This window comes from Monocercomonoides exilis, assembly GCF_001643675.1.
Source record: "Monocercomonoides exilis strain PA203 chromosome Unknown scaffold6-2077815, whole genome shotgun sequence".
Classification (NCBI taxonomy): Eukaryota; Preaxostyla; order Oxymonadida; family Polymastigidae; genus Monocercomonoides; species Monocercomonoides exilis.
Genome location: NW_027150551.1, coordinates 275,506 through 301,718, shown reverse-complemented (window position 1 = coordinate 301,718; position 26,213 = coordinate 275,506). Strand labels below are relative to the sequence as shown.

Here is a 26,213-nt window from a genome sequence, read left to right as displayed (position 1 = left end):
AGAAACATGGAATTATTTGAAAAAGGATAAATTAATCAATGCAGTTTCTTTGATTAGACGAATTAAACATATAAAATTTGTCAAAACTGTTAAATAAACATCATGTAAATATGGCCCAGATCACTCCAATCACATCAAATTGTTTTTTCAGGCTTTAGAATGAACAAATACGACATATTATGCATTCAAGGAGAAGGCATTAATTTTTAATTTTTTGCTTATTATTTTTGCGATTTGAATTTTTATCAGGAGCATATGGAGTGGTCCTTAGATGTCGAAATAAAGAAACCGGCGAATTTGTTGCTGTCAAGAAATTCAAGGGAGATGGAGGCATGTAAATATTTTTTTCACATATGTTTTTTGTATAATGGAGCATTTATCAACAGAAGATGAAGCAGACCGAAAGATTATTATTAGGGAAGTCAAAATTTTGAAACTTCTTCATCACATTAATATAGTCAATCTTATAGAGGCGTTCAAGCGCAGAAGTAGATTATATCTTGTATTCGAATTTTGCGAAAAAAATCTTTTGGAGATTCTCGAAGAAAGTCCTGATGGATTGGACGAAGAAACTGTCCAGTTTTATATTTGGCAGTTGTGCAGAGCAATCGAATATTGTCATCGAAATTCCATTATTCATCGAGGTTTCGGCAATTTTATCATTTTCTTTACACATTTTTCCATTTTTGAACAAATTATTTACAGACATTAAACCAGAGAATCTTCTTGTATGCACCAATGGAGAGGTCAAACTTTGTGATTTTGGTGCGTGTCAGTTTTATTTATTGTTGTTTTATTTGCATTATCATCAACACACATTCGAATTATCTTTCATCAATGTACTTGTCAAAAAACAATCTTAGGATTTGCACGATTTATGAGTAATCGAGGTGATTATACTGATTACGTTGCAACAAGGTGGTATAGAGCACCAGAATTGTTACTTTGGTTTGCCTTTTGCAGCAGTTAAAGAAATAAAACAAAAATTTTGAAACATTATATTTTTCAAACATTTTTCTTTAAATCAATATGACTTGACAAACAGCACAACTAATTACACCCCAGCTGTCGACATGTGGGCAATTGGCTGTATTATTGCTGAATTGAGCGATGGACAGCCATTATTTCCCGGAGAAAGTGATCTGGACCAATTGAATATTATTCAAAAAATGCTTGGTCCAATTACCCCAAAACAGAAAGAGGTTTGCCTTTTCAAACAAACGAGAGATTGAGGCTCGATTTGGAAAATGAGCGAAATAATATAAAAGAAAGTACCTTTATCATACAGCAAGATTTTCTTTTTTCATTGATCGTTTTTTTTAATGCTTAATTTTTTGGTTTTGCGTTCTGTTAACATCTTTTGTTATCCCAGCTATTTCACAAGTGCCCAGCGTATTCCCATTCCTCTCTTCCAGTTGTGTCCCGCCCAGAAACATTAGAAAGGCGTTTTTTGGGTCGGATGTCACGCAAATGCCTGAATTTCACAAAATCGCTGCTGAAAATGGATCCGAACGAAAGGCTGACTGCAAAGCAGGCCTTGGAGCATCCGTGTGCTTCTGCTGTTATTTTATTTTAATTTATATGAAAAAATGTATTTGCAATTTAATGTTATCTTTCTTCTTTTATTTGAATGTTTGTATCTCAAAACAACTAAATCATTGTGGATTCTCAAAAACAATACATTTCATAAAAAGATATTTTGCAGGAATGAATGAAAAGTATCCACATATTTCGTCACAAAATGGGGCAGACATTCAAATGCCTCGCTTAACAGCTCATTCTTCTTCGTCATTTTCATTTTCTTCATCTCCGAATGAAGAATATAGTGATCACAAAGCCAATGAGAAAAGAAGAAATGCAGATAACGAGAACGAGAACGAGAAAGAGAAAGAAAAGGAAAAAGTGAAAATAAAGCAAAAATTAAAAGATATTTCAAAGGACAATGTTTTGCATCCAGTTGCTGAATTCGAACCACCAAAAAGCAAAAAAGCAGAAAAAAGCAAAGGAAAATCCACAAATCAATCAAAACAAGTGGTTTTGCCATCACTTCAACAGAGCACAATGCAATCTCAAGCTTCAGTTGTCTCACACACAAAGAAGGAGAAGGAGAAGGAGAAAGAAAAAGAGAAAGAAAAGGAGAAAGACAAACAAAAGAAGAACTCAAAAGAAAGGGCAGTTGCCAATTTACAACAATCTTTCATCGAGTTGTCTTTGAAAGGAGATGCTTCGAAACATTCGTCTCAGCCAAAATACACACGCGGAAATATGCAGACACAAGAATCATTTTCTATGCAGACCTCTTCTTCGATGATGTCAGTCCAGTTAGATGCTTCATCATCATCCTCCTCCTCCTCTTCCTCTCCGAATCCTTCGTTCTATTTTCCTCCAACATCAAAAAATACATCCTTGGCATTTTCTCGATCAACCTCACCAGCTCCTTCTTCGATGCAGCAGGCAACGGCCTTTCCTTCATCATCTGCATCTTCCTCTTCTTCTCCATTGGAATGGAGAACAAATGAAAGAGCAGAACAGTGTAATCAGATAAGAGATGTCGAGTGCTACACACCTATTCCTTTTGAATATGAACGCAAATCTGACAAAATGCGCGATGAATCAAAGAAACACACAAACAAGCAAAAAGAATTGAAAGCTGGCACAAATAATATAACACTGCCCGCTCTAAATGACAAATCAACTTTTGCTTTACCTTCATCATCATCATCTTCTTCTTCTTCCACTTCTGCTTCCTCTGCTTCTTTGTCTTCAAATGGGATATCTTTATTGCCTCTCCATTCAGACTCCACCAATTGCACCAGGTGCATTCCGACTGCCTCAGAAATGCTTCCTCATTTGCCAACTTATGATAACCTGAATGATACACACAACAGCAACAAGGAAGAAACAGCTTCAAAACAAGAAATAGGAGAAATCAATGAAGTGAAGAATTTGCGCAATCTTTCAAAGAAAGCTTCGCAGCGTTCGGTTGAGATGCTTTCTGATGTGTTGTTGGGAAACAATCATTTGAAAGAAAGGAAATACACAAAAGACGACATATTCGACACAGAAGAAAGTGCTTATGAGACAAAATCGAAGGAGACAAAAAAGAAAGAAGAAAGAAAAGCAGTCGAAAAAATGGCTAGTTCCGATGATTTGGCATCGTTTGCATTCAACATTCCACAAGAGGCAGTTGACGATAAAAGTGACACAGCAGATCACTTTGCACAGAGAATTTCGAATCAGAACTCGAACAATCCGTCACCAGACACTTTGTCTGAGGAAAGCTCTTCTTCGGCTTCATCGCAGCAGCATCTGAAGCACTTTGCTTCGACCTACTCTTCCACCATCAATCTGGATGACTTCGTATCTCTATCCACACTTAAAGAGCCAATAAACAAGTCGACTGTGCTTCCGCCGTCTGCTTCCGCCACTCCGATGCAGCTGACGAAGCCTGTGAAGAATGTGTCGTCTTCTTCATTGACTTCTCTGCTGTCAAATGAAGCAGTGTCATCTTTGCCCACATCGCCAATTTTTTCATTAGACAACCAGGCTTCTTCATCGCCTCCAATAATTAATCCTTCTTCTTCGACAGAACAGTTGGTGGTGCACAAGCCCCTTCTTCTTCCTCCTCTTCAGCCCACAACTTTGAACTCTAACTGTGCAGATTGCTCAACATCTGTACGAAACACATCTTCCCCTCGTTCTTCTTTGTTCTCTTCTTCTTCATCTTCCTCATTCAAGCAATTTCATGCACACCCCTTAGCTTATGATATTAAAGAAGCTAAAAGCTGCTCTGATAAAGAAAATAGTCCATGTGCCAATTCATTTCGCGAAAATAGCCTCCAAAACAGTTCATTTCACAAAGATGAGCATCTTTTCAATGATTGCTCATCAAAACACAACACTGACAAAACACTTCATTTGGCCTCTTGCGAAAGCAATGTCTCATCCACTTCACCAACATTTCATTCGCCTTATTCATTTCCTTTTAGCTCACCAGCCACAAGCACTGCCGACGCTCCAACTCTACCCACCAGCTCCCTTTCCTCTCTCCCGGCGCTGCTCAACTCTTCTCCCGTTCATTCACCTGTGCTGCCTTCTTCTTCGGTAATGTCCATTCCGGCGTCTCATCTCCGCTCTCGCACTCAACCCAAACAAACAGCGAAGCACCAGATTCATTCACCGAACCAGTCTTCGTTGCTGACCTCCTCTTCGTCTGCAGCCTCGCTCTCTTCAACGTCCAACACCCCAGTCTCTTCACGCTCTTCTTCTCCACTTGCATCTCCTGGATGTAAACAGTCTCAAACCACAGCATTTGCTCCTCAGACCATTAATTCAAAAGCTTCAGATTCTGTTATTCAGTCATCGCCAATTGCCAAAAATCATGTGAAGCAGAAGGATATTAGTGATTTATCATTGAATTGGAGAGAAAAAGACAAAACAAAAGGGAAAAATCACGCAGTTATGCTTCATCAGAATTACAATATCCTCAATCCTGTAACTGCTCTTCCAACATCTTCAGTACCTCTTTCTCGCTCTTCTTCAATAAAAATTTCTTCTTTTCCATCATCATTAAACATGACAGCTGCTTCTTTTACAACTCCATCTTCTCTTTTTTCTTCACCAACACAAATAAAAACTACTCGTAAAGTTATCTCAATCTCCGATCCTCATCGTTGAACCCTTCAATTTATTTAAAAAAGTGTTTGTTTCCTTTAATTTTTAAAATGCTTATAATTCTTCAGATTGAATAAGAGTGAACAATGTTTTAACATTTTCGTTTCAAAAGTTTTTTCTTTTCAGCATGAAATGATGAACTTTTCTATTATAAAATGCCTTCGTTATTTTTTGTGTTGTTCATAATATTTATCACTTTCTTGAATTGTTTTTATGAAGAAGTGCTTAATTTTTGGTTTTATGAATGTGTAATAACTTATAACTTTATTTTATTGTTCATAGCCATGAATTTTTGTAATTGAACTCGATATATTGAAAAAAATTTTTGTCTTTCGTTTTCCTGATTTTCCATCTTTTTGAGCATTGAATCTTATTCATTTTCATTGTCACGGGAACAAGATCATTTTTCAAAGAGATTGAATAAAAAAAGTGATTCTTGAATGTTGTTTCCATTTTGTGAATGTTCAAGGTTAAATTGTAGAATATTTTCTGAAAATCAATTCAGGAATACATGAATGCTAAAAATCATAACAAACACACCTGAGGATTGAATTGATTCTTGAAATGAGTAATTTATTTCTTTCATTAATATTATCATGGGATTGCTCAAAAAATAAAAATTCAACAACTGTAATACATTCCTCCTAAATAAAATTCAAGAGTGTTGAGACACCTTTTCATTCTTGCATAATTTCAGAGACTTTTTGCGAATAAGTACCATGCTTTATGTCTCTCTTTTAATCACAGCCTAATATTTCCAATTCTGTTTCACACTCTTTTCTGAGAAGAAGACTCTCACCATTGAAAATCCAAATTCATTTGTATATTCAAGTTTGCAAAACATTGGATGCATTTATCAATGCAACAACAAAAATACTGCAAATGAAAAAACATGTGAAGCATATTTTTCATACAAATTACCACATATATTTGAGCAGAAGCCCCGTTCTTTGCTAATTTCGACAAATGCAATCAACTCTTCTGTTCAATTCGAAACAGTTGCAATGGCTCAACATTCGAATTCATCGATTGTGATTTCTCGAAGATTATCGAGAACTTCCCTCAAGCATTGCATTCTGTTCCATTCAAGAGAAAAAAAGAATGCACTTTTCACATGTGATGAAAGCGAGCTTCTTCTCGAGAGCATTTCCCTTCAGTTTTCATCCGTTTCCAATTCACTTTATTTTGTATCATCTTCATTTCCAGTATCTTCTTCTTCGCCGTCCTTGTCCTGTTGTCCGTGTATCATATCAATCTCTGATTCTATTCTGTCATCCGCAGAAATATTGAATGCTCCTTTGTTATGCACTGAAAGTGACACACAAGCATCGATGCAAAGATGCCTGCTTTCAAACATCACCGCATCGTATGACAGAAATGAAGTGAAGCACAAAAACGGCTTATTCTCAACTTCTTTTTCGTCGTGTGTCTTTTCAAGCGTTGAGAATGTCTTCAATGATGGTATTTCTTGCTCCATCAATTCGCCTTCATCCAGAAACTTTGTATGTTCTAATTCAACATTCTCAAAATGCTGCCGCACAAAAAATGAACCAACTCGTTACAATACATCTCAAAGGCATTTCATTGGAGAAGTTTCATTTAAAAACTCAATTTTTGAAATGTGTATTGCAAACGACACTGAGATCACAAGAGGTGGAGGAATCTTCTGTGCTGGATCATCATTGACGCTATCGGTTGTGAACTGCAGCTTTTTCATTTGTATGGCCAGCATAGATGGTGGAGCAATTTATGTAGCAAATTCGAATTTGAAATCAATCTTAAATTGCTATTTTGAAAACAACACCGCAAATTATGGAGGAGGAACATACTTCACATCCATGACAGATAAAGTTATTATTGAAAAATGCACATATATTGGGAACGTTGCTCTATCTTGTGGACATGATATTCGATTTTTTCAAATGCAAAGTTTAATTAACAACGCAATTATGGAATCTTGTTTATTTATTGGTTGGAACACAAGCACAAATGGCAGTAATTATTTTGACCCTGCACCAAAAAATTTATATTTCAGCAACTGCTATTGGAGTGATTTTCACTCTAATTTGGGGAGTGCAGCCCTTTTCATGGATTGCCACGAAAGTTGGGCTTCAACACCACCAAGGTTCCTTTTCTTGTTTTTCCACAACAATACAAGTGGGGGTAATCACGGACATGACTATTGGCTGAATTCTTCATTCAACATCCTCAATCCTTTTGCTTATTCATTTTCAACAACTCCTGCAAAGAGAGTGAATTTCATGGGAACATCAGAAAGCAAGGAATTCAACAGTTGGATTCCACAAGGAACGATGATATATTCAAAAACAGGAGGAGCAGACACAGAGGGATGCGGATTGAGTGCATTGTCCACACCGTGCAATTCATTGGAATACATCCTTTCTCGGCTTCAAGAGTTACGAACTGGCCTTGTGAGCATGCTGCAAGCAAAATTTCAACCTGCAACTCTGAATATCGGAGAGATGACAGTCACAATGAAGGGAGATGGAAAAGATGCCACAGTGATCAGCACCTCGCAAGTTCCGCAAAGTGCCTCCTCCGTGATTGTTTTGTCAAGCGGCTCTCTTTGCTTGACAAATGTGAGTGTGGAGATTAACCACCATCCTCCTCACTGACTGTATTTTATTCATTGGCTGCTCTGGCACATCCACAGGGAAGGATTCAACTCGAAAACATCCTCATTTTTGGATCTGAGGCAAGCAATAATGTTGTTCATTCTGTTTCTTTGCTCAATGTTCAAAATGGTTATCTTGGTTTATCCAGCTGCACGATATCCGAAATAGCTGTGGATACTTTGCCTCTCATTGCATTCCAAGCTCCAGACCAGTTGGGAATGAAGAACGTGCTGATGGAAAGTATCTCTCGGAAAAGTGGAAATGGAGGTATTATGGAGATGGAGGTTGAAGAGCAAGAGATTGTCAGTTTCGACAATGTGACTTTCAGGAACTGCAGCTGTCAACAGGGGAACGGAGGAGCCATGTTTGTTGCTCTGAAAACAAACAGCATGTTCACTGTTGGGCAGGATGTTGCTGTTAACTTCAATGAATGTTGTGTTCCAACAGATGATCAATCGAAGGGAAAAGGTGGGGCACTCTATATCAAGGTGTGCTCAGATGAACCACTGTTTATTCTCAATGCCCTATCATTTGAGCGATGCAATGCCTGGAAAGGGAAGAATGTGTTTGTGGAAGCAGTGAATCTGGGAACGTGTGTGAATGAAAATACTATCAAATTCGGACGAAATGGGATGCTGGATGACGATTTGATGGGTTTCGAAAACAACGATCCATCGCATTTGATTCCGCTGAGGTTGTATCTGAGTGGGGCTTTTGTGCCTCCAGTACATGTGGGAGGACCAAACAACAGAGATTTCAGTGGATGCGGATATGTCAGTTATCCGTGCTCAACATTAAAGCATGCAGTATCATTGAGATTTTCAGATGCAGATAGATTGCTATCCCTTCATTCTCAGTTTGTCTGGAACGAAGAGATGACACTTGATGGTTTCGCTTGGAATATCTGCTGCGAGCAAGAAAACACATCCATTTCATTCAAACCAGTTGCACCCGTTGAAGGAGATGGATTCATAACATGTGCTTCTTCATCTCTCTTCCAAAATATCTGCTTCATGCTTTGTGACCAACAAGAGTTTTCATTTCGTTCACTTCTTGTGGGTCTCGGTCCATCTCTGTCAATTTCAGATTGTTCGTTAAAGATGGAGATTGATGATTCAGTTCTGACAAATTCATTTGCTGAAATCAGAAAAGGGACTTTTTCAATCAGCAATTTTCACATTCAACAACTCACAGCTGATCTGTCATTTCCTGCTCCTTCTGGGCTTATTTGTGTGAGTGGAGATGAAACATCTATCGACGCAAAAGGACTCATATGCAAACAGCTCACAGTGAGAAACAAAGGTGATTTTTTTTGTTTATCGTCAGGAAAATCATCAGAAATAAAAAACAGCGTTTTTGAGGAAGGGAGCTATGCTGATGGCTGTTGTGTGCAATGGACCAATGGCCAATCACTGAAAGTGAGGAATACTTCATTCGCAAGCGAAATTCGAACAAGTGGCAATGGCTCTTGCATAAATGTGAAGGGAATAAGTGAAAATTTCAAATCGATGATGATCACGAACTGCTCCTTCGACAGCTGCTCTGTTCAGGAAGATGAAAGCTGTGGAGGTGCGATATGCGGAACAGAGGATGCAAAATGTGGGCTGACAGTCTCTGAATGCACGTTTCACTCGTGCACAGCTCCTGAAGGATTACTGGGAAAGGGTTATGGGGGTGGGATATGCCTGTATTGCAGCAGCGACAGCGATGATTTGTTCTCAATCGCTTCTCCTGTATCTTCTCTCGAGCATCCAAACAGCGCTGCAATCGGAAAGGATTTGTTCATTCAGTCGCCGAATCTCACAAATACCCTCACAAACAAAACGCTCCCGTTTGTTGCTGGCTCTGCAGATCTGACAGATGATTCAATGAGAGGATATGATGGAGCAGACAAAGTCCATGCAATACCTCTTGTCTATTTTTATCGTGTCATCACAAATGAGGTGTGTGCATCGGAAACAGGTCAAGATGTGGCACCCTGTGGATTTGATACATATCCATGCAGATCTATCTCATTTTCGTTCAAAAGACAGAACGGAAGCAAAAGCAATGTTATTCTTTCACCTCTTTTCACTCTGGCTGAAAGCGTTGTTGCAGATGGAGAAAAAACACACACAATCGGCGGAGTGGCTGAAAGGAGCGTCGTGATTGTGCAAGGTGCAAAATCACCAGAAGCAGGTTTGTTTTGCTCGAGTATTTCCTTGGGCTTTTCAGTGATCATAAATAGCATTGCCTTCAAGCTGCCAACAGCAATCCAGGCACATTCCTCGCTTATGCATCACAAAGGATCAGGGAGCACGCGTGTGGAGAATTGTGAATTTGAACCTCAAGAAGCAGTGGAATCCCATTCATTCTCGTTGATCGCAGCAGAGTCGGGAGATATCACAATCAGTGATTGCTCTTTCAAGAACATTGCTTATGTGGCTGCTTGCATTGTGAGCTGCAGTGGCTCTTCTCAAACGCTGATTGATAAAGCAACCATCACAAATGCAACAACTCTGACAGGAAGCAGTCTGATCGCAGCAACCACCTCCACGGCAGAGCTGACTGTGAGAGATTCATCATTCACATCAGTGGCCAAATCCAACTGTGTTGCAATCCAGACAGCATTTATCCAAGCTCTGACTTTGAACAACACAAATATCGAGAATATTGAGCGCAGCAGCAACAACGGAGGTGCTGTGGAATGCACTGTGGGGAATGGCGGAAGTGTGGTAATCGAAGGCGGAAGCATGAAAAAATGTGTTTGCGAAGGATGGAACGGAGGCGGCCTCCATATTTCTGTGGAAGCAGGAGGGAATGTGCAGGTGGGGAACACATCGTCTGCAGAGACAGCCATTGAAGAATGCAGCTCGAAAGAAAATGGAGGGAAAGGAGGGTATGGTGGAGGGATAATGCTGTTGCTGAGTGAAGGGGCACAAAATGTGATCATCAAGAATGTGCTGTTCACGTTGTGTTCAGCTCCTAAAGGAGGAAGCAACATATTCATGGAGGCACCTGTGCTTGAGAATGTTGCAAAGGCAACAGTTTTGGCACACTCGTTCAACACATCTGTGGAGGACATGCCTGTTTTTGAGGAGCTTGGAGGCTTTGATGGAAGCAACAAAAGGGATGTGATCCCCTTGGTTCTGTTCTTTCGTCAGCTGAGCTCAACTGCACATGTGTCTGGAACTGGGATCGACTACTACAAATGCGGATATGCGGATTTCCCTTGTCTGACAATCCCGTTCAGCGAGAGTCTGATCAAAGAGAGCAGTGGAGTGATCTTGGTGGAGAGCTCGTTCAACATCAAGGACAAGATAGAATTGAAGACGAAAAACATGAGTATCAAAGCCAAAGAGAGCAGAAGTGAAATCAGAGTGGATGCTGGAGGAGGCGGATCAAGCGGAGGAATGATCGAAACATCCAAGGAGGTGAATATCGAACAGATATCATTTGTGCATCCTTCATCTTTGGGAGAGGCAATTTCATTCCTGTTTATGTGCCTCAATGAAAGGTTGTGCATTTCAGATTGCCAAGTGGAAATGGAAGCAGCATCGGGGCTGACATGTTCGTTCAGTCTGATTGGAGTGCTTGGAGGAGAACTGAAATGCGAGCATTTCTCAGTGTTGAATTCCAGATATGGCTCGGTGGAGATGATTGTTCTAGACGGAAGCGGAACGAATAATGCTGTCAAGTGCAACATGAACGATGCGAATTTCACAGATATCGCAACTCGTTCAGAAAAGGGAATGATGAGTGTGAAATCGGTGCAGGAGTTTGGAATGGAAAACTCGAAAGTGCAGAACACAAACCAAATGAACTATCCTTTCTTCAGCTTTGAAGGAACAGCGAATATAACAATGAAGAACAGCACTTTCAGTGAGATAAGCAGACAGAACGGGTTTGGAGGATTGATGAATGGGAGAGTGAACGAGAAAGAGAAGATCGAAATAACAAACTGCACAATGGACATCTGCAATTCTACTTCGGAAGATATGTGCGGTGGATGTGTTCATGTGGATGTGGGTGATTATGGAACTTTTCTATTCGATGGGAACACTGCAACAAAGTGCAAAGTGTTTGGTGAACGCAGCTTTGGTGGAGGGCTGTATATCATTTTGAACACACTGAAGTCGAAATATTCGCTGAAGATGATCGAGTTCAGTGAGAATGAGGCAAAGAGGGGAAAGAACATTTATATTGTCTGTCCAACACCAAGAGAGGTGATTAAGCCGACTCTGTTTGACAAATCAGCAGATGAAAACATGGAAGAGGAGGAGCTGTGGGTGTATGACACATCAGGAAGCATGCCTGATGGCGAGTCGCTTCGGAGATATCTCTTTGCCTCTGATGCTGAGATTGTATTTCTCGATTCAACAAACGGGACAGATTCTCCTGAGTGTGGCACTGATCTGTATCCGTGCCAAACAATGGACGCTGGCTTCACAAAGATGACCGACAATCAGTCCACGCTGCACATTCAAGGTTCAACGGAGCTGAACCGTGATGTGAACAGGGCTGGAAAATCTCTCACTGTTCGAGGGAAGGCTGAGCATTCAACGCTGAACATTGAAACCAATGGGCATTTTTGGTTATCTGAGGGTTCGGAAACGCCCAGTCTAATCTTCAATAATATCAGATTCGCACTTCTCGCACAATCAGGCAGAAGCGAGCTGATAAATGCACAAACAGGAACATTGTTTCTGAAAAACTGCATCTTTGATGAGAGCGAGAGGTCAGACACCAAGATTGAATTCTGGCTTCTTGAATGCAGAAGGGCTGAGGCATCCTTCACAACTGTCATCATCAACACTCTGAGTTTCACAGAATCTGTGGGAATCGCAAGAGTTACTGAAGGAATTATTGAAATGGAAGATGTGAACATCAGCGATGCCAGCTCCAAAGGAAATGGGCTGATTCAAGGTTGTGAAGGATCTGACCTTTTGCTGAGAAACATCAGAGCAGAGAGTTGTGTTGTCGAAAATGGGCAAGTGGTGAGTGTTTCAGGCAAAGCATCGTTATCTATCACAAAAAACAGTAAATTTGGAACATGCGAGAATTTGAATGGAAATGGAGGTGCTGTGAGTGTGAAAGGCTGCACAAACGAAGAGTTCATATTTGCAAATATTTCTTTGCAGAGCTGCACTGTTGATGAAATGGAAATGAAAGGAGGAGGATTCTTCTTTGAATTCACAGAACAACATTCAAGAACATTCTCGGTAATGGATTGTTCTTTTGGGAATAACAAGGCAAAATTTGGAAAAGATGCGTTCATCAGCTGTTTTGATTTGAACAACTCAGTCACTTCAGAGCGATTTGCAAGATTGAGTGGAGATGGAGAAAATGGCACAGTGGAAATGATGGGGACTGACAATGTGAATTTCAAGAACGAAAATGTGAACTTGATGTTGTTTTTGGTTCAAGGGAAATTTGAAGTGGTGAAGGTGTCGCCAACAGGGTTGGATGTTCTGGGTTGCGGAAGCTCAGAACACCCTTGTCAATCGCTTTGGAGAGGATTTCAAAATCTGGTTCCTGAAACTCGTGAAAGGGAGATACGCATCAATGGGAGTGCAATGGTGAATGATTCATACGATCTTTATTCATTCCTCACGATTTCATCTTCGACAGATAAAACAGCAGAACTCTTTATAAACCCGAAAATTGAAAGAGGAGAAGAAACATCTGTGTTCAGCAGCACAATGTCTCTCACATTGCACTCAATATCACTTTTGATGCCTCAAGCATTCGAAAACGGCCAAACTATTGTTTTTGAATCCAGCTCCCCATCTGGCATGCTGGATTTCCAATCTTCATCATTCAATGTGGAGAGAGAAGGGGAAATTGCATATCAGCTTGTGCACGTGACAAGCGGATCACTTTCGTTGTTCAACTGTTCTGTTTCCATTTTCCGCTTTTTCCAAACACCATTTGTTGCATGCGGATCGGTGCAGCTCAGCAACTGTAACATTTCAAAAGTGTGCACATCAGGAAGTGTAGAGGGAGGGGCACTGTGTGTGTGCTTGACGAATAGTAACAACGCTGCAATCAATGAGACAACAGCTTGCAAGTGTGTGTGCGAAGCAAAGGAGGGAATGGGTGGATTTATGTTCTTGAACAGCACGGACTCATTGGAAGAGAAACCGTTATCCATCATATCCTCTGTCTTTGAAGCCAATGAAGCTGCATTGGGCAAAAACATTTTCATGCAAGCATCTGATCTGAATACAACAGTTACAGAGGATGTATTTGCCTTCGATTATGAACAGCTCAAGGACAATCCAGATCTGTTTGTTGGAAGCGATAGATTCCAAAACAATGTGGATTTGTTTGTGTTCTTGATCAGCTTCAAGAGCGATACTGTGTTTGTTTCATCATCTGGATTCGATGTGAAGCGGTGTGGGAGCGAGTTCATTGCATGCAGATCATTTTGGAAAGGTTTTGGCCAGATAGATCAGACAAAACAAGAAAAAATCATTCTCATCGATCAAGCAGCAGCAGTCACGGATCAATATGATGTTTCGAATTTCACAATAAAATCATCAGTGAAGATGGCGCTGGAAGAGGCATCTTCTTTGTTGTTTGAGACAGCCAATGAAAGCAATGAGATTTGCTTCTTTTCTAATGCCCACAAGCTGTCTGTGGTTGATCTTGCTCTGAAGATGAGAAAAGTGGAAGAAGGGTCGAGTGTGCGTGTGATAAAAAATATCCAAGGCATCCTATCACTGGAGGACTGTTCCTTCGAAACATCAGCAGATAGTGCAGGGGCATCATTCAGAGCAGACGTGTTGTTTGCGATGATGAGCAGTGGAGAGTTTTTTGTGAAGAAGTTGAAAGTGAAGGCAAGCGTGAGAAAAGATTTGTTTTGCATCAACTCTGGATGCTTGTGCAATTTTGATGGAATGGATGTGAAGGAACTTTCGTCTGATTGCGGATGTGTTGTGAATGTGGAGCAGCAAGAGAGAAACACAAATGCTGAACAAGCACATATCTCTATGGATGGCTCACTATTTTCCTCAGTTGTCCGTTCAGATGATGGCAGCTGTGTTGTCAAAAGCTCTTCAAATGTTCCTCTTTCACTGGATATCAATGGCTCCACATTCGAGTTTTGCAGATCGCCCGAATCTGAGAAAGGAGGAGCGATTTTTGTGAACTTGGCGTCTGATGGGGTGTTCAAGTTGAGCAGCTCAAATGTGGTTCAATGCGGATGCTCGTCGTCAGCTGGCAGAGGAGGTGGAGTGTATCTATGTGCGAAAGAGGAAGGATCATTGAAGTTTGTGTTCAAGAACTCCAGCTTCGACTCCAACAGCGCAAAGACTGGAAAGGATATCTTCATCGAATGCAGAGACATTTCTGCTCAAGTTAATGAGAGCCAGTTTGCGATGGATCTGAGAGAGGGATACTACAACCGTGTCAACGCCATCTGGGGCATTGATGACAAGCATCAGAGCGAGATTGATCTGATGGATTTCATTGTGGTGTATCAGTCCTCAATGATATTCGTTTCTTCGGCAAATAACAAGAATGGTGAAAACAGCAGGAAGTGTGGAACCACAAAAGTGCCTTGCTTGTCTCTGGGATATGGGCTCAGCCATGTTGTGACTGATGATGTGCCCATGCTCGTTATTGATACGGAATGTGTTCTCCAAGAAGAAGTGGATCTGACTGATGTATCAATGAGACCGCGCTCATACGAAGGAGGAAGGATTGTTCTTGTTGGTGGAATTGCTCCAACGAGAAACAGCTTGATGAGAGCGTGGGAAAGGGTGAAGATTGAGATGCTGAACATCACTCTTCCATTCTCAGATTCATTTGCCCATCTGTGTCTCTTGGAGATAAGCTCAGGCTATTTCGAAATGAGCCGGTCGGTTGTCAGCACCTCAGACGAATTAAATCGTGCCAAAGCAGAGTGTGTGTTTTTGTGCTCAGATGGAGAATGTGTGCTTTTCGATGTGACAGTTTCACTTTTGGACTGTTCATGCGTTGCGGCATGCAGTGGTGGTGCTCTGAACTGCTCCAGCTTGTTGTTAGCTTCGCTTGATGTTTCACAGAACTGCCTGCAAATATCTGGCAGTAGCGGAAATTGCACTCTTGCAAACATTTCGGCTCGTGATATCCAGTTGGATGATGGATATGTGATTGCAGTTTCCAGCCAGTTTCATCAGCAAAACTCAATAGCAACTGAATTTCGAAAACATCTATCGATGTTTCTTGGTTCATTTTCTGCAATCACTGGCAAATCAGATTATTCAGGAGTCATTTATGTTGAAGGCAGCTCACATCAGATCGAAATGAACAGCTTGTCAGTTGAAAATATGTCATCCAAAGCTAATATTGGAAGTTATGCCTCTTTTTCTCATTGCTCAGATATTTCGATAGAATCTTGCTTGTTCAATGGAGATAAATCTTTGAGAAATTCAAACGTATCAATGAATGAAAAAACGAACATTTGCAAATGGAATGGCTCATTGGTGGACTTTTCAGATTGCACAGCAAAATTCAAGGATTCAGCATTTGCAAATTCCAGTGAAGGAGGATTGTCAGTGAGTGGAGGAAATGTGGAGATTGAGAAAGGAGAGTTTGCGAACAACAACCCATCGATTGGAAAATATCCCTCAGCTCGGAGAAACATATTGTGTTCGGATTCTGCTCAGCTGAATATCATGAGCTTGAAGGGAGGAGACGGAGTGAAAGATGATTCATCGATGTGGATTCTGAATGATGGATGCAGTTTGATGGGGATTGTTGAGGAGCGAGCATCGCCATTGTTCGTTCCCACACTGCGAAGGGTGGAGACAGAGGAGAAGGAAGAGGTGCTGGATGTTGTGTTCAGGGGCGCACTTCTTCTGCCATGCAACCTGTCGTTTCGGGTTGTTTCGTCGGTGGGGGATGTGGAGCAGATGGAGACTCACGAGATAAGTGAGTCTGGATTTGTGAGTGAAGAGGAAGTTCGTGGCACAACTGGGTTGGAGATGGTCAGAGGAGCAGAGGCGAGTGCGGAAGTGAGGGTGTGCATCTTGTTTGGAGATGGCCATTCTCCCTCGGCAACTGAGTCATTCATCCTGAAGAACAGGAGCGAGGTTGAGTCGAAGGGAGATGAAAGGATTGCTGAAGGAGGAAAAGAAGGGAAATCGATTTGGCCAATTATTGTTGTTATATTAACTGTTTTGTTTTTGATTGTTCTCATTGGATTTATTATGTTTGTCATCCGATGGAGAAAGGTTAAGAATGAAGCAGAAGATCTGAGAGAGATTGTGAATGATAACATCAGAAAGGATCCGAAGGCGTTTGAGATGGTGACGATGGAGATGTCACCAGAGGAGCAGTGGAGAAGAGCTGAGAGAGAGGCAGAAAAGAAGAATGAAGAGAGAATGAAGAAGAGGGTGTATGGGAAGCAGATGCAGCATTCAGAGTCATCGGAGCATCTTTTATCTGAGAGCGGATCGACTGAATACATTCTGGGCAGAGATTCAGACAAGATCCCTCAATGGGCACTGGAGAAGGTTGATGAGAAAGAGGAAGAAGAAGAGGAAGAAGAAGAGGAAACAAGGAAGAGAACTCCTTCACCATCCATCTCATCCACTTCAACAGCTGATTCTGATTCAACTTTTGTTCGAGTGGAGAGTCTGTGTCCAACCACCTCATCCATGTCGAATCTGGTGGATGCAATGGCATGTTCGTCTCCTCATGAGAAGCTGATTGTGGACTTGAGGGATTCGCTGTTCATGCTGCTGCACGGAAGGAATAAGACAAAAGAGATGGCGATTGGCACTCTGCAGGAGAGGGAGCAAACCGCTGCTCAGATTCTTTTCTGGGTGGCAAATGGAGCTCTTCACTCATTTGACGAGATGGAAAACCCTCTCCAATCATTATCCAACCTCAGTCCTCACATTGTATTGTTCTCGGAGCACATGGTCATCTGCATCGTGATGCATTCTGACTTATTGTCTGATGATGATTCGGATTCATCATCCATCTCCTCGTCAACTGTTGTGACTTCTGCAAGTGATAATGATGACAATGAAGACTCTCTTCCCTCGTCTGCCTTTGAGGATGAGGATGACTTCAAAAAGGAGTGCCTAAGGTGGAAGGCGCCTGAGCTGCTGATCAACAAGAAGATGGGAGCAACCAAGGAGTCGGTTGCCTTCTCGATCGGGATGATGTTGTGGGAGTGCCTGACGCTCCAGATTCCGTTTGGTGATTATGAGGCAGAGGTGGCAGGGCAGAAGATCGTGAATGGGGAGAGGCCAGCCCTGGGCAGCGCGGAGCGATCGTCGTTCTGCTCTGTGGTTGAAAACTGCCTCAACAGCCTTTCGCAGAAGCGCCCATCCCTCGCAACCCTCAAAAGAGAGCTCTTCCTGCATTTTCCGCTGGGAGCGATGGTCCTCACAGCCTCAGATGCCATCGATCGCACAACGGACAGCCAGCAGTCTGGCAGAGGTGCATCGAGTGAACTTGCTTGCAGCGAAAGCGAAATGCTTGGAAATCGCAACTAGCAGCAGGGCACGATCAAAGTGGGACTGACTCTTCAACTGCCCATTTTTCTCGTATTTCTGTCTGCTTGATGCACATCGCGTCGCAGCATTCCTTATATTTTTTCTTTTCTTTTTTTGATGTTTTGTGCCAAATGGCTTTTGTTTTTGACTTTCCTATTTTTTTTTTCCCTGTTCCATTTGAATGTCTTCACATCACCATCCATCCTTTTCCTGTTCATAGGCTTGGAGCAACCCTTCATTTCCCAGTGCTGCTTCTTTCCTGCCATTCCATTCCTCATGTCTTTTTGCACTTCCACAGAAAAATCCATTAAAATAAATAATCTCGACAATCTTGAATCAAAGACGGTATCGAAGCATTTTGTGCAAGAGTGAGAGAGAATCAGCCTTCAAAAAGAGTTGAAGCAAACGAACAAAAGCGATTCCAGATAAATCTTGAATGGGCCATGTGCCGTTTCTGCCCATTTCTGAATTCTTCCATTGAATTGTAACACATGCACATATACAGAGAGAAAGAAATGCATTTCTTTTCTCTCCAAAACAAAGATCGGGCAAGACTCGCATTGCCGCTCACACATCAAGCGATAGAATAAAACGCTGCTGAAAAACACAAAATCCTTCTGGCTTCCAAAACCTCCAGCTTTGCTTTTCCCCTTCGTGTCATCGCAATTCTGCGTCCTGCCACCAATAAATCAATAAAAATGACTCGCCTCAAGTCCGTTTTGCTGAGCGCTTCACGAAAACGCTTTTGATCCAATTTTCAGGAATGAAAATCGAAATGCCTCCTCAAATCAAAAATAACAAAGATGTTTGGCAAATGTTTTTTTTCCCTCTATTTCTGCTTCGCTGTTGGCTTTGCTTCTTCAGATAGAACGAAGCACTTTCAAGAGAAAATAAAAGGTTTTCTGATGTGTATTGAAATGAATGATGCTCCATTTCATGGATTCCATCCATTTGAGCCTTTTGAGCCAAAACCCTCAGATGACCAATTGATTGGAAATGCACCAAAAAATAAAAAAATCGAATATCCCTTCGACCTTGCTGCCTCGTGTCGGCTCGAACATCCCCAGCTTCGCAAATGCCCCTTCCCATGAGCAACTCCCTTGCTTTGCTGCTTTTCACGCCTCTCCAAATCCGAAGGTCAAAAATAGATATACGACGGAATCCTCCCGTTCGTGTCCCAGACCCAAAGCATGTTCCTCCTGAGCCGTTAGCAAACAATTCGAGCAGTGCATTCAACAAGTCGGCCAAAAAAATAAAAAAATGATGATGTTTCAACTCGAATCGTGGCTTCTTCATCGCTTGTTTGGGTCGCAATTGCGGAGCACAAAATCAATTATAACATCTTTATTCTTGCCGTCCCTTTTTTTGCTCCAAAAATAACACCACAGCCGCTGGGCGCCTCCAACAGTTTGCTTTTTCATCCATTCCGTGAAACCCAGCGTTATTTGGCAATAAAGCGTCCACCACTCATTTCCTCTCCGAAACAAATAGCATGTGGCAGTTGCACGAAAAAACGATCATGTCCGCGCAGCAACACTTGCATCGTCTTTTTCTTCAAATGGTTTTTCGTTTTTTCTCAAGCAATCCAAAAAAAGATGAGTTCAACAACTGCAAGTGTGGCACTGCTGCCCGCATGCAGCAAATGCAGAATGGCTCCCATCCTCGACATTGGTTCACTTTCCGTTTCCTTCAGCAGGCCCAATAAAAGACATCTTCAGTTATTGTCAATTTATTCATCGTCGCATGAATGTTTCTCTGTTAATAATTCCATTCCTCTGAAAACAAAATCGCATGCGCCATCGTTGCATCGAGCGCATTTTGCATGTCTCGGCTGTGCTCGGTGAAATCTCAATTTCATTGCAAAGATTAACAGCAGCATAAATCAACCCCAGCGCAGCGTCGCTTCAGCTTTTCGACCCATTTCCAGAAGTGATGACAACCATTGGGCAAATATAATGAAAGACAGGCCTTAGCCTTTGCAGTTGCAAAAATACTTTTTCGATTGATCAATCTCATTAACTATTTTATTTCGGTCAAAAAAATAAAAAATATTTTCTGAGGGGACATATTTTTCTTTTTTGGAATCTAACTAATAGATTGAAGTGGTTCGGTCAATAGCGTGAAGCGTTTCCGTTGAAAACTGTTTCAAAAATTAAAAAAAAAATGAATTTTATTCAATTTTCATTGAAAAGTCATTATTTGGTGATTATTGTTGAAATGATATTTTTGTATTTCCATTTTGGAGAATTGATTGCTTCCTTCAGCTGATTATATTGATATTCCAATGTGTGGCAAATTGTTCTGTCCAAAGTTATTAATTACAGAGCAAACCAACGAATGGTGCAAGCAATAATGGAAGTTTGCCATTGTTGTTTTCCCCATCTGGGTCAAAACTTCTGGCGCAACATTCCAATTTTTATTCAAAATTTTTGTTAAAAATATTTCGCTATTCTATCAGAAAGAATCGCCCAATTGTTTCGATTTCGATGTTGAACTGAAAATGATTTATTTTATTCAGTTTTTTGGAACTGGCTCGTTATGTCTCACAACAACATGGAACAAATTGTAATAAATAAAAAAACAAAAATGACCCTGTTCACCTACGATAAACAGAGTTGTGATCTATGACTTGTTGGCACTTGAAATTTACAGAATATCCAATTTTTTTTTGCTTTCCCAGACATTTTATCAGAAATGACTTTTCGAAAATAATTTGACATTTATAGCAAGTGAAACACAAAAATCACCAAACGAATCTTTTTTGCTTTATGGAATGTGCTAGAAATGTTCCACATAACCATTTTTATTTCCTTCAAAAATGTACACACACACCAATAATTATTATTCGATTGTTGAAAACGCATTCCATCACTCAAAAACCAGGGAATTTTTCATATTTTTTATTTGAAAATTTTCTTGTGATAGACTGTGATTTTGCTGAATGCAAGAAACTTCATCTGGGTGATCCTTTTTTGAAGTCAACCATTTTCTGATAAAAATATAATAAAAACAACAACATTTTTTTTTTTGAATCCTGAAAGAAATACTTGGAGACAAACCCAAACAATGGTGAAAGCTTCAGATGTTTGTCCTTCTTAACAGTTAGGAGGGGGCTTCCCCCCCCCCCCAATTCGTTTTATTGTTGACAACTTTTCACCGAGCATAACAGTATCAAAAGTGGCAGATGAAAACACAACAAGGATATCATCCAAACAGAGAAAATGATAATGATTTCAAAATATAATTGAAATCACCAGTATAATTTTAATGTTTTGCAAATATTCGGTTAATGGAAATGAAAGTGAACATCCATTTCATGTTATTCATCAGCAAACATGAAATCTTCACAATTACTATCAAAACATTCCTGAGTTGTTTTGTCAATGCAATTATGGACATGTGTGTTTTTCTTTTTGAAAAGTCGCAAATGTTGTATTTTTTATTCATATTGTACACTTCATCGATGCATCAATATAATCAGGGAATCATAATGTTTTAACGATTTTAGAACATTTGGTCATTTCATTGACAAGAATGGAAATACTTGATTTTTAATAAGACTTAAAAAAAATTCGTTATTTTGACGAACTTCAAATGAGTTGTTTTGTGAAACATAAAAAATACAACATTTGCGACTTTTCAAAAAGAAAAACACACATGTCCATAATTGCATTGACAAAACAACTCAGGAATGTTTTTTTTTGGAAATTGTGAAGATTTCATGTTTGCTGATGAATAACAAGAGATGGATGTTCACTTTCATTTCCATTGTCCGAATATTTGCAAAACATTAAAATTATACTGGTGATTTCAATTATATTTTGAATTCATTGACATTTTCGGTGTTTGAATGAAATCCTTGTTGTGTTTTCATCTGCCACTTTTGATACTGTTATGTTCGGTGAAAAGTTATCAACAACAAAACAAATTGGGGAAAAAGCCCCCTCCCAACTGTTAAGAAGGACAAACATCTGAAGCTTTCACTATTGTTTGGGTTTGTCTCCAAGTATTTCTTTCAGGATTCAAAAAAAAAATTGTTGTTGTTTTTATTATATTTTTATCAGAAAATGGTTGACCTCAAAAAAGGATCACGCAGATGAAGTTTCTGGCATTCAGCAAAATCACAGTCTATCACAAGAAAATTTTCAAAAAAATATGAAAAATTCCCTGGTTTTTGAGTGATGGAATGCGTTTTCAACAATCGAATAATAATTATTGGTGTGTGTGTACATTTTTGAAGGAAATAAAAATGGTTATGTGGAACATTTCTAGCACATTCCATAAAGCAAAAAAGATTCGTTTGGTGATTTTTGTGTTTCACTTGCTATAAATGTCAAATTATTTTCGAAAAGTCATTTCTGATAAAATGTCTGGGAAAGCAAAAAAAAATTGGATATTCTGTAAATTTCAAGTGCCAACAAGTCATAGATCACAACTCTGTTTATCGTAGGTGAACAGGGTCATTTTTGTTTTTTTTTGATAGAACGCAGTGAGCAGGATTTGCTCCGAAATAATGAGTATTGTTCATGATTTATGGGCGGTTTAAGTGAAAACTTCGCCCTCCCAAAATGACGTGGGAAAAAGTGCGAGATGAAAATATAGACAAAAACATTTTAACAAAAATAAGTGTATTTTGAATTGTCCGCTTCACTTCACCACCTTCTTCGCCTTTTTGCCTTGGTCACGAAGACCAGAGGGCAGGGGACATTGCCCCTCGGAGCTTTCTCCTGCAGTCAGTGCAGGGATCCGGTGAGGCGAGTATTCTGGTCGGAACAGAAAGAAAAACCACTCTCGCTTCCGCGAGGCGTGGAAAAGAAAACTGCATGTTATGCGCTCTGCCTCCCGCTCTTCTGCTGCATCAGCAGAGCAACCCCAATCATCACACACTGCATATTTAATATTCAATTCTTCTCTGTAAAACAATACTAATCTTGTAAAGGAGTAGGATCATTCTTGAACTTTTTATTTGTTTCCATGTTTCTCAAAAAAGGTTCTAGGTGCACGTTAATATCTTCGGGCGGTTGATCTTTTCCTCTATCCTTATATATCTCGCCCTTTTTCTCGTCATATTCCTCCAAATATGTTTCTCTCTTACGCACCCAGCCGCTTTGAGTCTCTCCATCCGCGTTAGTATTATTTCGGAGCAAATCCTGCTCACTGCGTTCTATCAATTCGCAATAGAGCGAATATCCGAACGCAAGGAGCAGGTTTGCTCCTCAATAATGAGTCTTGAAAGCCCTTTTTAAATACTTATTCTTACTTAATTTTGTATTTATTCATTTATATATAATGATCTTAAACCCTCCTGCCTAGCACGTCATCGTGCGGCGGATGTGTTGAGAGCCTGCGGATGAAGGTGCGGCCATTGTCTCTACTCCCTTTATTTCATGAGGTGTTTCCGAGATGTTCTCGACCGGGAATTCGTTCCTCTTGAGTTCTTTATTATATAACCTTGACTTCTTTCTCCATTCTTCCTCCGGTCTGTGCCCTTCTTTCTCTGTGAGGCAGTGTGTCTGCTTCCAGTCAGTTCGCTTCCGCTGCTGGGAATTATGAGGGATGTTCTCCGACACTCGAGTGATCGGAATAAGTTGTGTTGTGATTGAATTCTTTCTCTCAACTTTCTCTCTTCTCAGCTCAGGAAGTCTTGTCTCTTTAAATTCTTCCCTTTTCTCATATCTTCATCTCCCCCAGCTTCTGATATATATATATATATAAATATTTGATACAATATTTCATCTCTGAATTTGCATTCTCGATTCACATATCCTTCATTCCTCCACTTATATCCAACTTTTCTTCTTCTCCACGAGGGGGTTCTTGAAAGTCGATCGTCAACAGGATCAATTTCATATCTTGAACAAGATAAATGTTTTAAATTTTCTGTCCACTCTTGATCCTTGCTCCCCTCTTGCGTGTATCTTTCTCGCTTTCCAATCTCAACATTTTCTTCTTGATATGTGTATTATAACTTTCTGTCTAATCGAGAGCGCGGTCAAATGATTTTGTATTTCATACTCTCTTTGAATAGCTTCTAACTCTTCTTTTATTCTCTGCATATTTGCAGGCTCACCTTCTTTAATATCAACTGCACGTGTTCATCTTTTTAAAATAATCCTGGAAAAATCCAACTCACGTTAGAGCGTTTCTTCTGTATCGATAAGTGAGTTTGAATGTTTGTTAATATCGATTTTTATTGTCTTCCTTAATGTTATCTTTATCTGCACTTCTATTAATGCTGCATTCTCTTTCAATATAGAACACTCCCTTCTCAATCTCTCCAGCTCAGCTGGCTCAAACGTTACAAAATTTCTGTGAGGATAGGGGCTCTCCTCTGTGATGCTTGCGTGTCTATTGAGTTAAATGTGGTGTCATCCCCCTTTTGTTATAATTGTAAAATCCCCCATTGATTTATATTGTTTGCCCCTTCTCGGCTTATCTCTAACGTGGGTTTTAGGTGATGAATCAATATCTTTCCCATTCGTCTTCATTTCTTTGAAAAGGTTCAAAGGCTCCAATGCTTCACGTTCAGCTCCGTTTATCTCTCCACTCAAAGCGTTTGTATTGGATAGAGTTTCAATAAATTCGGCCACAATCCATTTGGCATCTTTCTCTATAAGGTGTCTGTTTCATCCTTTCTTTCTCTATCCAAAAATTGTTTAAATTTTTCTCAGCGCTCTCCATGTGTCTGTTTCGCTCTTTTGATTTCTAAGTTTTGCTGCTGCTATCTCTTTTGCTCCAACGTGTTCTCCCCATGTTAAGAAGAGGTCTCTCCCCTGAATATTCTCTTCTCCAGTATAACGCTTATAACCTCTCCTGGGGGTAATTTCCAGTCTTCCCTTCTCATCTTCGCTCCCGGAATCATGCACTCCTGAAAGGTCCCCAGGGTCTTTATCAAATGCCTAGGCTGCAGTACGGGGTCCAGGTCTGCCCCCGCCAGGCTGGCAGAATCAGAATCGTTAGTCCCCTCTGAGCTTAATTCATCTTCTCTTTCAGCACCCGTCCGATGTTTCTCAGGGACAGATGGACTTGCACTATCTCATCTTCTTGCATTTCTTTCTCTCTCTTCCTTCACAGAGAGGAAAGTTTTTAAATAGTTCCACAGTGCACCGGAGTAATCGGGTCTGAAATTGAATCAAGTCTTCTCGGTGCGAATGTTTGAAATATCTCTGCGACTTTCTTCACTCTAAGTGCATTGTCCAGTTTCTTCTAAGTCCGGCTGAGTGCGTCTATCAGCATTTCAGCTGAGATATGCGGAATTTTCTTCTAATTTCATCCGCCGTGCAACGCGGCTTCTTTAAGAATCCGCCTCTCGCTGTCTTCCGCTGTCACATGCTCTATCTTCTCCTCGCGATTCTTCGCGGATTTCACTTCTTCAATTTTCTCACGAAATTTCGCGGTTACAATGTCTGCCTATTTCGCAAAAGTGCACTATTTTTAATCGTATTATCGATTTGCAACTTCTCTCAATCTCTTTCTCCATCCTTTTCTCGTAGTAAACTCAGCTTTCTCTTCATTCAAATTCTTTCGATTAAAAACAATTTGTCACTCTTCGATTATCTCGCTTCAATTCAGTGCTCTCTCTTCTCCCTCAGTCCCGATATGTTTCACGATTTTTCTTTTGTTCTGATTTCTCTTGTAATTAATCGTAACATTTCCAATTATTAATTGATGATATTTCTCTCTTTCAGTTTAATATTGTGTTGTGACACAGCTTGTATATATTTCCTTAGCAAAAGTCAATCGATTTACTGAGTATTCTATCTCTATAGTCTTCTCGCTGCGAAACGCTGTTCTCTGCTCTATCTCTTCTCATAGTCTCGGTATTGAACGCGGTTACTCACTCGTCTCTTAGTCTCGCGGAAAAGCATGTCTTTCTATTCTCTCTCTTTTCTCATGATCTCGAGCTCGAACTCGGTTTGATTCTTTGTAACTCTCTCCCGAATATGCACAGCTTCATTTCAAATAATTATCTTGTAACTGTAATGAAATTATCCTTTTATTAAAACATTGCTGTAATATATGTATCGATTGTTACAAATATCCTTGCATTATATAAATATAAATATTTCGTCACTGTAGTAATCGGTATCTCGCGTAACTGCGCAGCTCTTTTCCTAAATAATCCTCTCTTAATTTTTTGCAGATTCTCTATTTATCCATCTCACGCATTAATATGCTGCTCTTCAATCCATTAATCAAATCATGATCCCGCGGCAAAGCGCGGCTCTCTCTTCTCTCTCTGTCTCGCGGCAAAGCGCGGATCTCTCTTCTCTCTCTGTCTCGCGGCAAAGCGCGGCTCTCACTTCTCTCTGTGTCTATCTTAATCTAACGATTAAACACGATTATGTTCATTGTAATTATTTCGATACAATGCTTTGTCTCATTTTAATTATATATATTCAAATTGTAATCAAATTATTATAGCTAT

At 40.3% G+C, this 26,213-nt stretch overlaps 3 protein-coding genes across 3 annotated transcripts; 2 read left to right on the top strand and 1 right to left on the bottom strand.

The window, feature by feature from the left end:
- Positions 1–129: 129 nt before the first annotated feature.
- Positions 130–5,226, top strand: MONOS_12263 (putative CMGC/CDKL protein kinase). The gene is made up of 8 exons (XM_067864870.1): positions 130–196; positions 250–330; positions 387–644; positions 706–765; positions 864–948; positions 1,046–1,202; positions 1,373–1,548; positions 1,695–5,226. The coding sequence occupies exons 1-8, from the start codon at positions 160–162 to the stop codon at positions 4,675–4,677; spliced, it is 3,837 nt and encodes a 1,278-aa protein (XP_067733708.1). The 5' UTR covers positions 130–159; the 3' UTR covers positions 4,678–5,226.
- Positions 5,227–5,854: 628 nt separating this feature from the next.
- MONOS_12262 (uncharacterized protein) lies at positions 5,855–6,151 on the bottom strand (the record flags this gene model as incomplete). Its single annotated transcript, XM_067864869.1, has 1 exon — positions 5,855–6,151. One exon carries the CDS (start codon positions 6,149–6,151, stop codon positions 5,855–5,857), a length of 297 nt encoding a protein of 98 aa, XP_067733707.1.
- A 142-nt stretch (positions 6,152–6,293) lies between these two features.
- On the top strand, positions 6,294–17,785 carry MONOS_12261 (uncharacterized protein; the record flags this gene model as incomplete). The annotated part of the gene is made up of 2 exons (XM_067864868.1): positions 6,294–7,278; positions 7,479–17,785. The coding sequence occupies 2 exons, from the start codon at positions 6,294–6,296 to the stop codon at positions 17,783–17,785; spliced, it is 11,292 nt and encodes a 3,763-aa protein (XP_067733706.1).
- Positions 17,786–26,213: the final 8,428 nt, after the last annotated feature.